Source organism: Manis javanica, chromosome 10, assembly GCF_040802235.1.
Source record: "Manis javanica isolate MJ-LG chromosome 10, MJ_LKY, whole genome shotgun sequence".
In the NCBI taxonomy this organism is placed as follows: domain Eukaryota; kingdom Metazoa; phylum Chordata; class Mammalia; order Pholidota; family Manidae; genus Manis; species Manis javanica.
Genome location: NC_133165.1, coordinates 50812200 through 50826302, shown reverse-complemented (window position 1 = coordinate 50826302; position 14103 = coordinate 50812200). Strand labels below are relative to the sequence as shown.

The following is a 14103-nucleotide window of genomic DNA, read 5'->3' as shown; positions in this document are numbered from 1 at the left end:
ACAGGAAGTTGTTTTCCTTTCTTTCTTTCTTTTTTTTGTTGTTGTTTACCTAAGTCTGAATTAGGTTGGTTCAAGGAGAAAGAAATGAGATGGAGCAGAATGCTCCCAACCACCTTGCATGACATTACCCTATATGAGGAATTCTCTCCCACTACAGTGGAGCTCATTCCAGCTGGTGATAGATGAACATCTGAAGAATGATTGACAACTAATTTTGAAAAAAAAAATAGATAACAAGCCACACCATAAATGGGCCCAGGAAGTCACTGCTCAGAAGATGGCTTTCTTCCTTCTAAAAGAGGATCAGGTGCACTGCCTGGCATCAAGACAGGGAGATTTGGGGAAAGTAAGTGATGGAAAGTTTCCACTTGAAATGAAGCTCCTCTGTCTCACCTTGCCCTGCAGTCAAAAAGGATGCCTTCAAAATCATACTCCAACTCTTGGTGGGATTGTGAGAACAAGGAAAACTAACTTAAGGCCAGGTAAATTTTACCCAAAGTTGAGATAAAAAAAACCAGTCTTGTTCACTGGAACACCACCTGACTAAGGGCCTCCTGCCTCGAGATGAAAGATAATGGCCTTCAGGAATTCTACAGGCTCCCTTGCTGAACAAGCAACACTGTCACATTAGATTCTACTTAAGATACAGATAAGAATGATAAGAGTTTTCACAGAGACCTACAGACTTTTCTGCTTTCCGTTTCAAAGCTTATCCTTTAACCCTTTGGGGATGGCAGCGAACAGGGAGGTTCCTCAGCAGTGCCCAGCAGCTGAGAAAGACCACTCCCAAGGCAGCCACCCATTTCCCTGGTCACCACGGCTGGTTCCCCCTAAAGCACCAAAGAGCTGTTACCTGCATGGCCCACTGGGTTTGCGTGTGCCAAGCACCCAGCAGGGCGTCGTACAGTCCAGTGAGCTGCCGCTCCAGGGGTAGGTCACTCTGGCACAGCTCTTGCCAGGTTGCCAGAAGCTGTACCTGCAGAGGCGAGACAAAGGGGGCCTTACTGGGGACACCAGGACACACTGCCTGTTAAAGCCACCCTGCTCTCCTACCATGGCAGGTGATTCAGCACTGCCCCTCTCCTGAACAGTCAGGGACCTACTGATGACCTTTGCTTCAAAAAAGGGCAGGGAAAAAAACTCACCTGCTCTGATTATCCATCAAGGCTTGAATCTGTTACCCCTGAAGTGATCCTTTCTTTCATCTTGCCCCAAAAGCATGCCAGTACTTCCATTCAGCTTGCTACCACTCTTCTGAATGGACCTGGGAGGTGTGCGTGAGTGTGTGTTTTAGCTTCATGTCCTAACACCACTGCTTAAAAAATACATGAGCATTGGACTTGAAGAAATTAAGTCAGCCCAGGAAACTATGTTTTTCAGTTTCAACAGCCCTAGAAAACATGACACAATTCTTATGGCTTGCTGAGGGCATAATAAAGCTTAAGACACAAACCTCCCTTAAAAGACAAAAATGGAAAAAATTAAAACAACTTTTCAGTCTGTAAATGAAATGCAGCTATAGGTTCCAGAGAGACTGAAAACCAATGATATTTTTTAATGACTTCACAGGCTGGACCAAGAGCACCCCCTACCGGCTAAGAAGAAAAGGCCAGAAGTCAACAAGGCCAGTATTTTTACGTTGCACATGAAACTGGGGTCCTGTAGCCCAGTGTTATAAATATCCCACAATCGTAATTACCCACAGCTTCTCACCTTGTGACATTTGTAGTAGTATGCAAGAAGTTGGGGCATCCGGTCAATTTCAGTAAACACCTTCACAAACACTTTGGACTGATCTAAAGGAGAATGACATAAAATGTATATATGCTGTTTTCTGCTGCAACCAAAAAAAAAAAATTCATCAGGATAAATGTGGGCACATGTAAGCAGGTATTCAGAAATTCCCACCTCAACGATGAATTAACTCATGCATGAAGATCACAATATGAAAAACAAATCCAGTCAAGGGCAGAGTATGTGACACAACTGGATGCTGCAAGCCTTGGCTTGTTTAGAATAGTGCATTGATAAGTGTCAATATAGTTAGGATTATGCACCTGCAAAGTAATTCTTACATGTGAACAGTGAAATGAGCTCGAATCAGGGCCACAATGGAGTCGCAGCATAGGTGAGTCCAGGCTTTAAACTGAAGGAGACTCTCACTCTCAGGGTTGTGCAAGGGCAAGGGGTGAGCATCCATAAATTTTGTGCTTTAGGCAGTTCACCTGCCTCACCTCCTCCTCGCTTTGACTAGAATCATAAAATGTCAGGACAGAAAGGTATCTAAAATAATCATCAATTGACATCATTTGACAAGAAGGAAACTGAGGCCCAGAGAACAGGTCAATGGCAGGACTGCTAAACTACAGTACAGGCTGAACTACACGAAACAATTTTGACCTATAAAAACAGCAATTTCATGTGACTCAATATAGTATTTATTTGAACTAAAAATTGCTAACATGAGCAGAACTTCTGTCAGGTGCCAAGAACAAATAATGATCTTTACTGCCCCCAGACCTTTGCACTCACTATGTATAGGATGATCTGGCTCTCCATACGGCTCAGGCCGCATCACAAGGGCCTTCCCCAATCAGCCAACCTAAATTAAGGTTCCTCTAGCTATTCCCTTTCATATCTTCCCCTTTGTGGAGTAATCACGATCTACATTATTCTTATTTAGTTACTTGTATAGCAGCATACTGCCTTTGTCACCCTTCAAGATATAAGCTCCATGAGGGCTGTGACCTTTTCCCTATTTTGTTTCACTCTTCCTACAAATTAGCACCATGTGCTGGTAGGCACTCAAAAAATGTAGTAAATTAATAATTGTTTTAAATACCATTGTTTTTCAGCAATAAGCAGCATGGTGGAAAATAAGCAGTTCATGGTGGAAAAATGGAAAACAGAAAATAAGTAAGAAGAAAAAACTGCCTATAATCCTATCACACTGTTAAACACTTTCAACATTTTGGTATATCCAAAGAATGGTTTCAGAAAGAAAACTGCTACAATGCTTACTGGTCTAAATATATAACTACAAATTTGAAAATGTCTACCCAATAGAGTAGAATCTGTCATTTCTTGAAACAAATAGAGTAGAATTTGACTGTGCACCTGTTCTCACTTAATCCTCCCAAGAATCATGTGATGTATATTGCATACTCATTTTATGGAGGAAGAAATTGAGGTCTCATTGCTAATATACAGCAGTCCAAAGATTTAAAACCAGGTCTGTCCATCTCCAAAGTCAATTCCCCTTCCACTCTGCCACATTCCTCCATAGACCAACAAATTTTTAACAGTGATAAAATTATTCCTTGAATAGAAATTCCTTTATCTGTCTAAGGCGAACTATCCTCTGTCTGCAACCTTCCCTTCCAGGCTTACCTCTGACCATTTCCCAACATTCACTTCACTAAAATAGGTTTAATCATTATTCCCAAAATAGTCCCTGAGTTTTCCCATTTCTCTACCATCCAAATATATGTGGTTCCCTCAGGCCTAATTGCTTCTCCCCACCTACCAAAATCTTATACCCAGGGGGAAACACTCATGCTATATTACCAACTGGGGACAAAACCCCCACAAAATTGTACATAATCAATGTACATACCTATCCTTAAAAATATAGGTACATAAAAAATATATATATAGGTACATAAAGGAAAAAACTGGAAGAAAATACTAATAGTCATCTCTGGGTGGTAAGTTTACTACTAATAAATCACTTTCTTTTTTATATTTTCTGTACTTTTCAAGTTTTCAATAACCTATATATGTATTGCTTTAATAATCAGAAACAATTTTTAAAATTGCTTAAAATTTATCTACCTTTCGGTCCTGCACATACACTGGCTCTTTTATAGAAGCTTCTTAGATTTTCCTGGATCCCAGGGATGCCTAAGGCAATTTTCACATTCCATCTTGCAATAAGACTGTGTACTTGCTCTCTCTCAGGCTCACCCTCAACCAAGCTGAAGGTCCCTGAAGGTTGCTATCCTTTTTCCCTTCCATTTTCCCCCACCCTTGAAGAGAAATGTCTATAACTGGTATCCCATTCCTGTCCCCCCACTGTATTTATACTACATGACTTGTTTCTTGAGTTGCACAGGTTCACAGATGGCTATCTTATTCATCTTTACATTCCCTGCTATTCCTCACTTAACATTTTTAAATGTTTACAAGTTAGGTATCCCTTCGAAAATCTCTACTTTGGTTATACCGGATGGGAAGTGTAAAAAAACAAACTGAACTCCAAAACGTTCAGAGATTTAGTGGCCTGAGCAAATAAGTAAATAATTTGGTAAACATCGGCATTCCACACATAGTAGTGGACTGGAAGAGCCCATTGAATGGGTTTAATATCAAGTAGCTTCTTATATACTTCCCTACAGGCAGAGGAAATGACTAAACAAAGCACTTGCTTCCAGGCTTCCTGCTGAAAGACAAGAGGTGGACCAAGAGGCTGCACAACCATCTCTTGCTCTCATCTGCCCTCTGCTGGCCAAAGCACAGATGCCACAGTTTTGGAACTAAAAAGAAGGAAAGGAAAAAAAGACTGAGCTAAGAGGTGCCTAACCTTTTACATCCTTCTTTTACAACTGTTCCCCTTTATCTCTGGGAAACACCAAAAAACTGAGAAGGAAAATCTGCAACAGCAAACAGTGAGGAGATAACCCTACTAAACTCCAGAGACCTGCCAGTAGGTCTCACGTTAACAGACAAGAATCCATGAGTTAGAAAATGACTGTGTGTCTTTACAATGTTTTTTGTTTTCATAAGATCACTTAAATAAATGAATCTTCCTGCCACATGTAAAATTATGGTACAAAAAGTTTCTTCAACTTAATTGAATTTATTGGTTATACAAAATGAAGTAGGCATGTATACTTGGAAACTGTCACTCTTGGGGAGAAGGAAACAAGTAATGTGTTGGGGATGTACTAATTTATGAGATTTCCCTTTAAAAATTGTTAGATAAAGAAACAACTTAGCCTTCCAGGAAAGATGGCTGATTAAAAGCACATTATCTTGGGCAGGGGGAAACCCTTCCTGGTACTCACCAAAATTAGCCATCAGAAGAGTAACACACCATTTCATCTGTGTTGAAGCCAGAAAAATATCTGTAACCACAAACTTGAGAGAATGCTATCACATAGTTACTCATTTTGGCCCCAGATGAGTGGGGATGCTGGCAGAACTCTGTATGTAACTAGAGCAGCATGGAACGAAGAGGCAAGCACAGGAAGCAAAAGGAGGTCCGGGCAAGGTGTGGGAAGAAGACCTGTTTCCACCTCAGCCCAGCTGTGGTGACAGCCTGCAGGGCTGAGAAGTGTCATTTCCTCCTTCTGAACTGGCATCCTGCCTACAAAGAGTTGGATCTGAAATCCAGGCTGGTTCAAATTTATGAACAAAAGCTGTTAAAAACAGCTTACCCTCAAAACCAAAGCCCATGATCCTGACCCAGAGGGCATCACTCAAAGCTGCTTCCAGCTCCAAAAAGCAACTTACTCAGAAGGAAAGGGAAACCACTTAAATTCATGCAGCCACCCCACCTCCACCCTAACTCCTACTTCCCCAACCCCATATAACTGAACATACACCCCAACCACACAAATGTGCTCCATGGATCTGTAGTTCCAACAAAGTTATCATGAGAAAATGCGAGGAACAAAGCTGCCAGATGGTGACTTTCCAAAGGCCCAAGTCCAGCCTTAGAATCCTGCTAAGGAGGAAAAGACTCAAATGGGTAGATATAGAATGAAAAGGCTGGAGATGAGTACTGAGTCCATTCTCTTTAGGCAACTAAAAAGCACAATAGAGAATGTAGCCTTCAACTCAAGAGCAAGAGGAAAGCTCTCAACAAAGCCCAGGTAAATAAGGAGGGGCATCCAAGGAAATCCCATGCACACTATTTCAGTAAATAGCAGGCCCAGAAAAAAGCACCCACATGCAAATATGAATAAGCAGAAACAAAAACAAAAAAAACTCCATGATGGTACCATGCAAAAGTACCACAGGGAGAGAAAAAAGTAAAGGAACCAGAGCACGCAGAAAGTACATCAAGAGAGCACCTCAAGAAAAACTAGAGATTAAGAATGCAGCAGCCCAGTTTGAAAAAGACATATGACCCCCTATGTTTATCGCAGCACTATTTACAATAGCCAAGAAATGGAAGCAACCTAAGTGTCCATCAGTAGATGAATGGATAAAGAAGATGTGGTACATATACATAATGGAATATTATTCAGCCATAAGAAGAAAACAAATCCTACCATTTGTAACAACATGGATGGAGCTACAGGGTATTATGCTCAGTGAAATAAGCCAGGTGGAGAAAGACAAGTATCAAATGATTTCACTAATCTGTGGAGTATAAGAACAAAGAAAAAAACTGAAGGAACAAAACAGCAGCAGACTCACAGAACCCAAGAATGGACTTACAGTTACCAAACGGAAAGGGACTGTGGAGGATGGGTGGGAAGGGAGGGATAAGGGGGAAAAGCGGCATTACGATTAGCAGACATAATGTAGGGGGGCACGGGGAGGGCTGTACAACACAGAGAAGACAAGTAGTGATTCTGCAGCATCTTACTATGCTGATGGACAGTGACTATAATGGGGTATGTGGTGGGAACTTGATGATGGGGGGAGTCTAGTAACCATAATGTTGCTCATGTAATTGTAAGTTAATGATACCAAAAGAAAAAAGAAAAACCAGAGAGAAGACAATAAGGAAGTAGAGGACTTGAACACCACTATAAACCAGTTAGACCTAACAGACATCTATAGAACACTCCACCCAATGACAGCATTTCTCTCAAGTGCCCACTGAACATTCTCCAGGAAAGACCATATTGTAGTCCAGAAAACAAGGCTAAATCAAGTTTAAAAGACTGGAATCATATAATACAGTATGTTTTCCAGTCACAATGGAATAAAACTAGAAATCAACAGAAGAAAGAAAAGTGGAAAATTTACAAATACATCAAAATTAGACAACACACTCTTAACAACCAATAACTCAAAGAAGATACCACAGGGGAAATTAGAAAATATGTTAGGATGAGTGAAACAAAAACATGACACAACAAAACTTATGGGATGCCACAAGGGCAGCGCTAAGATCTAATTTATAGCTGTAAATGTGTACACTTAAAAAGAAGATCTCAAATCAACAATCCAACCTCTTCATCTTAAAGAGCGAGAGAAAAAAAAAAGAACAAGCTAAACCCAAAGCTAGCACAGGGAGGAAATAATAAAGGTAAGAACAGAGATAAATAATATAGAGAACACACAGAAACAAAAGAGAAAAATCAAATCAAGTGTTGGTTCTTTGAAAAGGATGGACAAAATTGGCAAACTTTTACATTCCCTAAGGAAATAAGAGAAGACTCAGAGACATAAAATCAGAAATGAGAGGGGACAGTACTACTGATTTTACAGATAGAAGGATAAGAAAATACTATGAACAATTATATACCATCAAATTGTATAAACCAGATGAAACGGACAAATTCTTAGAAACACAACCTACCCACACTGAATCATGAGGAAACAGGTAAGAACTCTGAATAGACCTAAATCTAACAAGGAGATTGAATCAGTAATCAAAAACCTCTCATAAAAGAAAAGCACACCAGATGGTTTCACTGATGAATTCTATCACTTAAAGAAGAATTAATACCAGTACTTCTCAAACTCTTCCAAAAAATTGAAGAGGAGGTAACATTTCCTAACTTATATTCTATGAGTCCAGCAGTACTTTGATACCAAAGCTGGACAAAGACATTATAAGAAAAGAAACTTATATACCAATATACCTGATGAATATTAATACAAAAACCTTCAACAAAATATAAGCAAACCAAGTTCAACAGCACATTAAAAGGACGATACACCATGACAAAGTAAGATTTGTGCCTGAAATGAAAGCATAGTTCAACATATGCAAATCAAGCAATGTAATATACCTCATTAACAGAATGAAGGAAAAAATCTACATGATCATCTCAAATGATGCAGAAAAGTATCTGATAAAATTTAACACTCTTTCATGATATAATTCAACAAATTAGGAATAGAAACAAACTGTCTCAACATAATAATGGCTATATATGAAAAGCCCCCCGGCTAACATAATACTCAGTGGTGAAAGACCATTTCTCTATTTCCTCTGAGATCAGGAATGAGACAAGGATGCCTGTTTTTGCCCCCTCTATTCAACTCAGTATTGGAAGTCCTAGCCAGAGCAATTAGGCAAGAAAAAATAAATAAAAAGCATCCAAATAGGAAAGGAAGAAGTGAAAGTACCTTTGTTTGCAGATGATATGATCTTATATATAGAAAGCCCTAAAACCTGTATATATAGAAATTCCACAGAAACCTGTCAAAACTGAACAAATTCAGCAAAGCTGCAGGATACAAAATCAACAAGCAAAAATCAATTATGTTTCTATATACGAACAATCAACAATATGAAAAGGAAATTAAGAAAACAATTTCATAGGAGGACTAAAGACGGCGGAGTGAGAAGTTAGACAGAGGCTTCTTCCTAAAACCGCATATAATATGAAAATATTATTAATAAAACTAATCCTGAAACAGAAACAGGAAAGAGGACTGCGCCAGACTGCATACACCTGGAGAAAAGAGCAGACCTCACGGTACAGGGTAAAGTACCAAAGCTGTGGCCCGGCAGGACCAAGCCCTTCCTCCACCCTAGCTCACTGGTGGGAGGAAGAGAAACTGAGTGGGGAAGAAGTGGAGGCCTGGAACTGCTGAATACCTAACTCCAGAGATCTGCTCTGGGAGCACAAATCTACATTTCATGGTGCATTCATGATACTCTCATGATTAGGGGACTGGAAAGCTAAGACAGTGGGAATTCCTGGAGAGACTGAGATTCCAGCCACTTGACAAAAGCAGGGATCCATATCCAGCTGCTCTGGGACAAAAGAAAGGCGGGCAGTCTGAGAGACTTCCTAACAAAGAAGCCCTTGGCAACAAGGCTGCTAAAGGGGCAAAGACTGCACAGAGCTTACTGCTCAGGAGAAAGGACAGGTTGACAAAATTGTCTGGGTGCACTCTGCCCAGCAGGTTGAGAGCTTTCATGATTTTCAGATGCTCCAGCTCCCTGGCTGGCTACACAGCTCCAAGGACCCCGTCCATGATATGTAGCCTACTGTGCCTTTCTCCCGGCCAGCCACACATGGCATGCAAACCAACAAACCCTACTCTGGCATTAGGACAGCCAGAGAGAAGACCTGTCTACACCAACTACAAATGCAAAGCATAGAGGCTTATACCTGTGTGCTTGGCCCACTGGTTCAGGCAGTGGAGACAGGTATAGCAGCCGGGAAGCAGGAAACAGCTCTTCCCTCCCCCCAGGCATCAATACCACTCCCCTGTAGCCCCCAACATTGCTTCAGGGGCTGAGCAGCTCCAGAGAAAAGAGCTTCTGGGCACTAGAGTGCGACATATACAAATATGAAATGCCAAAGGAACCTGGTTCAGAGTAAAATTATTAATACAACTCCTGAGAAAGATTTAAGTGAAATCGACCTCGTGAATCTTCCTGAAAGGGAGTTCAAAATAAAATTCATTAACATACTCATGGAGGTATGGAAAGACATTCAAGAATTCAGGAATGAAATCAGGTCGGAGATCCAATTGTTGAAGAGCACAATGGGGGGTATTAAAAGCAGATTAGATATGGTGGAGGAGACGATAAATGAAATAGAAATTAGAGAAGAGGAATACAAAGAAGCTGAGGCACAGAGAGAAAAAAGGATCTCTAAGAATGAAAGAATATTGAGAGAACTGTGTGACCAATCCACACAGAACAATATTCACATTACAGGAACACCAGAAATAGAAGAGAGAGAAAAAGGGATAGAAGGGGTCTTTGAGGAGATACTTGCTGGGTAAATAGACAGTCTCTCTCAGGCCATGGAGGTTCACAGATCTTCAAACACAAGTGACCCAAGGAAGACAACACCAAGACATATACTAATTAAAATGGCAAAGATTAAGGATAAGGACAGACTACTAAAAGCAGCCAGACAGAGAAATAAGATCATATACAAAGGAAAGCCCATCAGGCTATCATTAGACTTCTCAACAGAAATCTTACAGGCCAGAAGGGAGTGACATGATGTATTTAATACAATGAAGCAGAAGGGCCTTAAACCAAGATTACTTTATCCAGCAAGATTATCATTTAAATTTGAAGGAGGAATTAAACAATTTTCAGATACCTAAAAGCTGAGAGAATTTACCTCCCACAAACCATCTCTACAGTCTATTTTGGAGTGACTGCTATAGGTGGAAGTGTTCCTAAGGTTTAATAGCTGTCACCAGAGGTAATAAAACCACAGTAAAGAAAGTACAACAGCTAATTACAAGCAAATACAAAATTAAATTAACTATCCCCAGAGTCAATCAAAGGATAGAAAAAGAGTAGTACAGAATATGATACCTAATATAAAAAGAATGGAGGAGGAAGAAAAAGGAAGAGGGAAAAAAAAAAAAGAACCTTTAGTTGTGTTTGTAATAGCATATTAAGTGAGTTAAGTTAGACTCTTAAATAGTAAGGAAGTTAACCTTGAACCACTGGTAACCATGAATCTAAAGTCTGCAATAGCAATAAGTACATACCTATCAATAATTGCCCTAAATGTAAATGGACTGAATGCACCAATCAAAAGACATAGAGTCACTGACCCATCTATCTGCTGCCTACAAGAGACTCACTTTAAGCCCAAAGACATACACAGACTAAAAGTGAAGGGATGGAAAAAGATATTTCATGCAACTACTAGGGAGAAAAAAGCAGGAGTTACAGTACTTGTATCAGACAAAATAGACTTCAAAGCAAATAAATTCACAAGAGACAAAGAAGGAATTACATAATGATAAAGGGGTCAATCCAACAAGAAGATATAACCATTATAAATATCTATGCTCCCAACATAGGAGCACCTATGTATGTGAAACAAATACTAACTGAATTAAAAGGAGAAATAGAATGCAATGCAGTCATTCTAGGAGACATCAACACTCAACTCACTCTGAAGGGCAGATCAACCAGACAGAAAATAAGTAAGGACAGAGAGGCACTGAACAACATATTAGAAGACATGGACCTAACAGAAATCTATAGAACTCTACACCCAAACATAGCAGAATACACATTCTTCTCAAGTGCACATGGAACATTTTCAAGAATAGATCATATACAAGGCCACAAAAAGAGCCTCAGTAAATTCAAAAAAGACTGAAATTGTACCAACCAGTTTCTCAGACCACAAAAGTATGAAACCAAAAATAAATTATGCAAAGAAAATGAAAAAGCCCACAAACACACAGAGGTTTCACAACATGCTCCTAAATAACCAATGCATCAATGACCAAGTAAAAACAGAGATCAAGCAATATATGGAGACAAATAACAACAATAATTCAACACCAAAACATCTGTGGGAAGCAGCCAGGGCCATGCTAAGAGGAAAGTATATTACAATACAGGCCTACCTCAGGAAAGAAGAACAATCCCATATAAGCAGTCTAAACTCACAATTAATGAAACTAGAAAAAGAAGAACACATGAGGCCCAAAGTCAATAGAAGGAGGGACATAATAAAGATTAGAGCAGAAATAAATAAAATCGAGAAGAATAAAACAATAGAAAGAATCAATGAAAGCAAGAGCTGGTTCTTCGAGAAAATTAACAAAATACATAAACTCCTAGGCAAACTTATCAAGAAAAAAAAGAGAATCTACACACATAAACAGAATCAGAAATGAGAAAGGAAAAATCACTACGGACACCACAGAAATACAAAGAATTATTAGAGAATACTATGAACAATTGTATGCTAACAAACTGGATAACCTAGAAGAAATGGACAACTTTCTAGAAGAACACAACCTTCCAAGGCTGACCAAGGAAGAAACAGAAAATCTGAACAGAGCAATTACCAGCAACAAAATCAAACTGTTAATCAAAAAACTACCTAAGAACAAAACCCCAGGACTAGATGGCTTCACCGCTGAATTTTATCAAACATTAAGTGAAGACCTCATACCCATCCTCCTTTAAGTTTTCCAAAGAGTAGAAGAAGAGGGAATACTTCCAAACTCATTATATGAGGCCAGCATTACTCTAACACCAAAACTAGGCAAAGACCCCACAAAAAAAGAAAATTACAGGCCAATATCCCTGATGAACATAGATGCAAAATACTCAACAAAATATTAGAAACTGAATTCAAAAATACATCAAAAATATCATCAATCATGATCAAGTTGGATTTATGCCAGGGATGCAAAGATTGTACAACATTCGAAAATCCATCAACATAATCCACCACATCAACAAAAAGGACAAAAACCACATGATCATCTCCATAGATGCTGAAAAAGCATTTGACAAAAATCAACATCTATTCATGATAAAATCTGTCAATAAAATGGGTACAGAGGGCAAGTACCTCAACATAATAAAGGCCATATATAACAAACCCACAGTCAACGTTATACTTAACAGCAAGAAGCTGAAAGCTTTTCCTTTAAGATCAGAAACAAGACAAGGATGCGCACTTTCCCCACTTCTATTCAACATAGTTATGGAGGTCCTAGCCATAGCAATCAGACAACACAAAGAAATAAAAGGTATCCAGATTGGCAAGGAAAAAGTTAAACTGTCCCTGTTTGCAGATAACATGATATTGCACACAAAAAAACCAAAAGAATCCACTCCAAAACTACTACAACTATTATCTGAATTCAGCAAAACTGCAGGATACAAAATTAATACACAGAAATCTGTGGCATTCCTATACACTAACAATGAACTAGCAGAGAGAAAAATCAGGAAAAATATTCCATTCACAGTTGCATCAAAAAGAATAAAATACCTAGGAATAAATCTAACCAAGGAAGTGAAAGACCTATGCCCTGAAAACTACAAGACACTCATGAGAGAAATCAAAGAAGTTACCAATAAATGGAAACACATCCCATGCTCATGGATAGGAAGAATTAATATTGTCAAAATGGCCATCCTGCCTAAAGCAATCTACAGATTCAAAGCAATTCCTATCAAAATACCAATAGCATTCTTCAACGAACTAGAGAAAATTGTTCTAAAATTCATATGGAACCACAAAAGACCCCGAATAGCCAAAGCAATTCTCAGAAGGAAGAATAAAGCAGGGGGAATTATGCTCACCGACTTCAAGCCACAGTAATCAAAGACAATTTGGTACTGGAACAAGAACAGACCCATAGACCAATGGAACAGACTAGAGAGCCCTGATATAAACCCAACCATATATGGTCAATTAATATATGATAAAGGAGCCATGGACATACAATGGGGAAATGACAGCCTTTTCAACAGCTGATGTTGGCAAAACCGGACAGCTACATGCAAGAGAATGAAACTAGATTATTGTTTAACCCCATACCCAAAAGTAAACCCAAAATGGATCAAAGACCTGAATGTACCTCATGAAGCCATAAAACTCTTAGGAGACAACATAGGCAAACATCTCCTGAATATAAGCATAAGCAACTTCTTCCTGAACTCATCTCCTTAAGAAAGGGAAAGAAAAGCAAAAATGAACTCATGTGACTACATCAAACCAAAAAGTTTCTGTAAAGTAAAGGACACCATCAACAGAACAAAAAGGCATCCTATAGTTTGGGAGAATATATTTGTAAATGATATACCCAACAAGGGGTTAACATCCAAAACATATAAAGAACTTACATGCCTCAACATCCCAAAAGCAAATAACCTGATTAACAAATGGGCAGAGGATATGAAGAGACAGTTCTCCAAAGAAGAAATTCAGAAGGCCAACAGACACATGAAAAGATGCTCCACATCACTAATCATCAGGGAAATGCAAATTAAAAACACAATGAGATATTACCTCACTCCAGTAAGGATGGCCAGCATCGAAAAGATTAAGAACAACAAATGCTGATGAGGATGTGGAGAAAGGGGAACCCTCCTACACTGCTGGTGGGAATGTAAGCTAGTTCAACCATTGTGGAAAGCAATATGGAGGATCCTCAAAAAACTAAAAA

The 14103-nt window shown here is 39.2% G+C and overlaps 1 protein-coding gene across 3 annotated transcripts in view; it reads right to left on the bottom strand.

Moving 5' to 3' along the window:
* COG7 (component of oligomeric golgi complex 7) overlaps positions 1 to 14103 on the bottom strand; it is an 85300-nt gene that overhangs the window by 42082 nt on the left and 29115 nt on the right. For all 3 annotated transcript variants that reach the window (XM_073215408.1, XM_073215409.1, XM_073215407.1), the window contains exons 5-6: positions 1714 to 1796; positions 854 to 976 (exon numbers count right to left, since the gene is read on the bottom strand). In XM_073215408.1, the coding sequence (XP_073071509.1) occupies positions 854 to 976; positions 1714 to 1796 (206 nt within the window). The remainder of the gene's footprint in view (positions 1 to 853; positions 977 to 1713; positions 1797 to 14103) is intronic.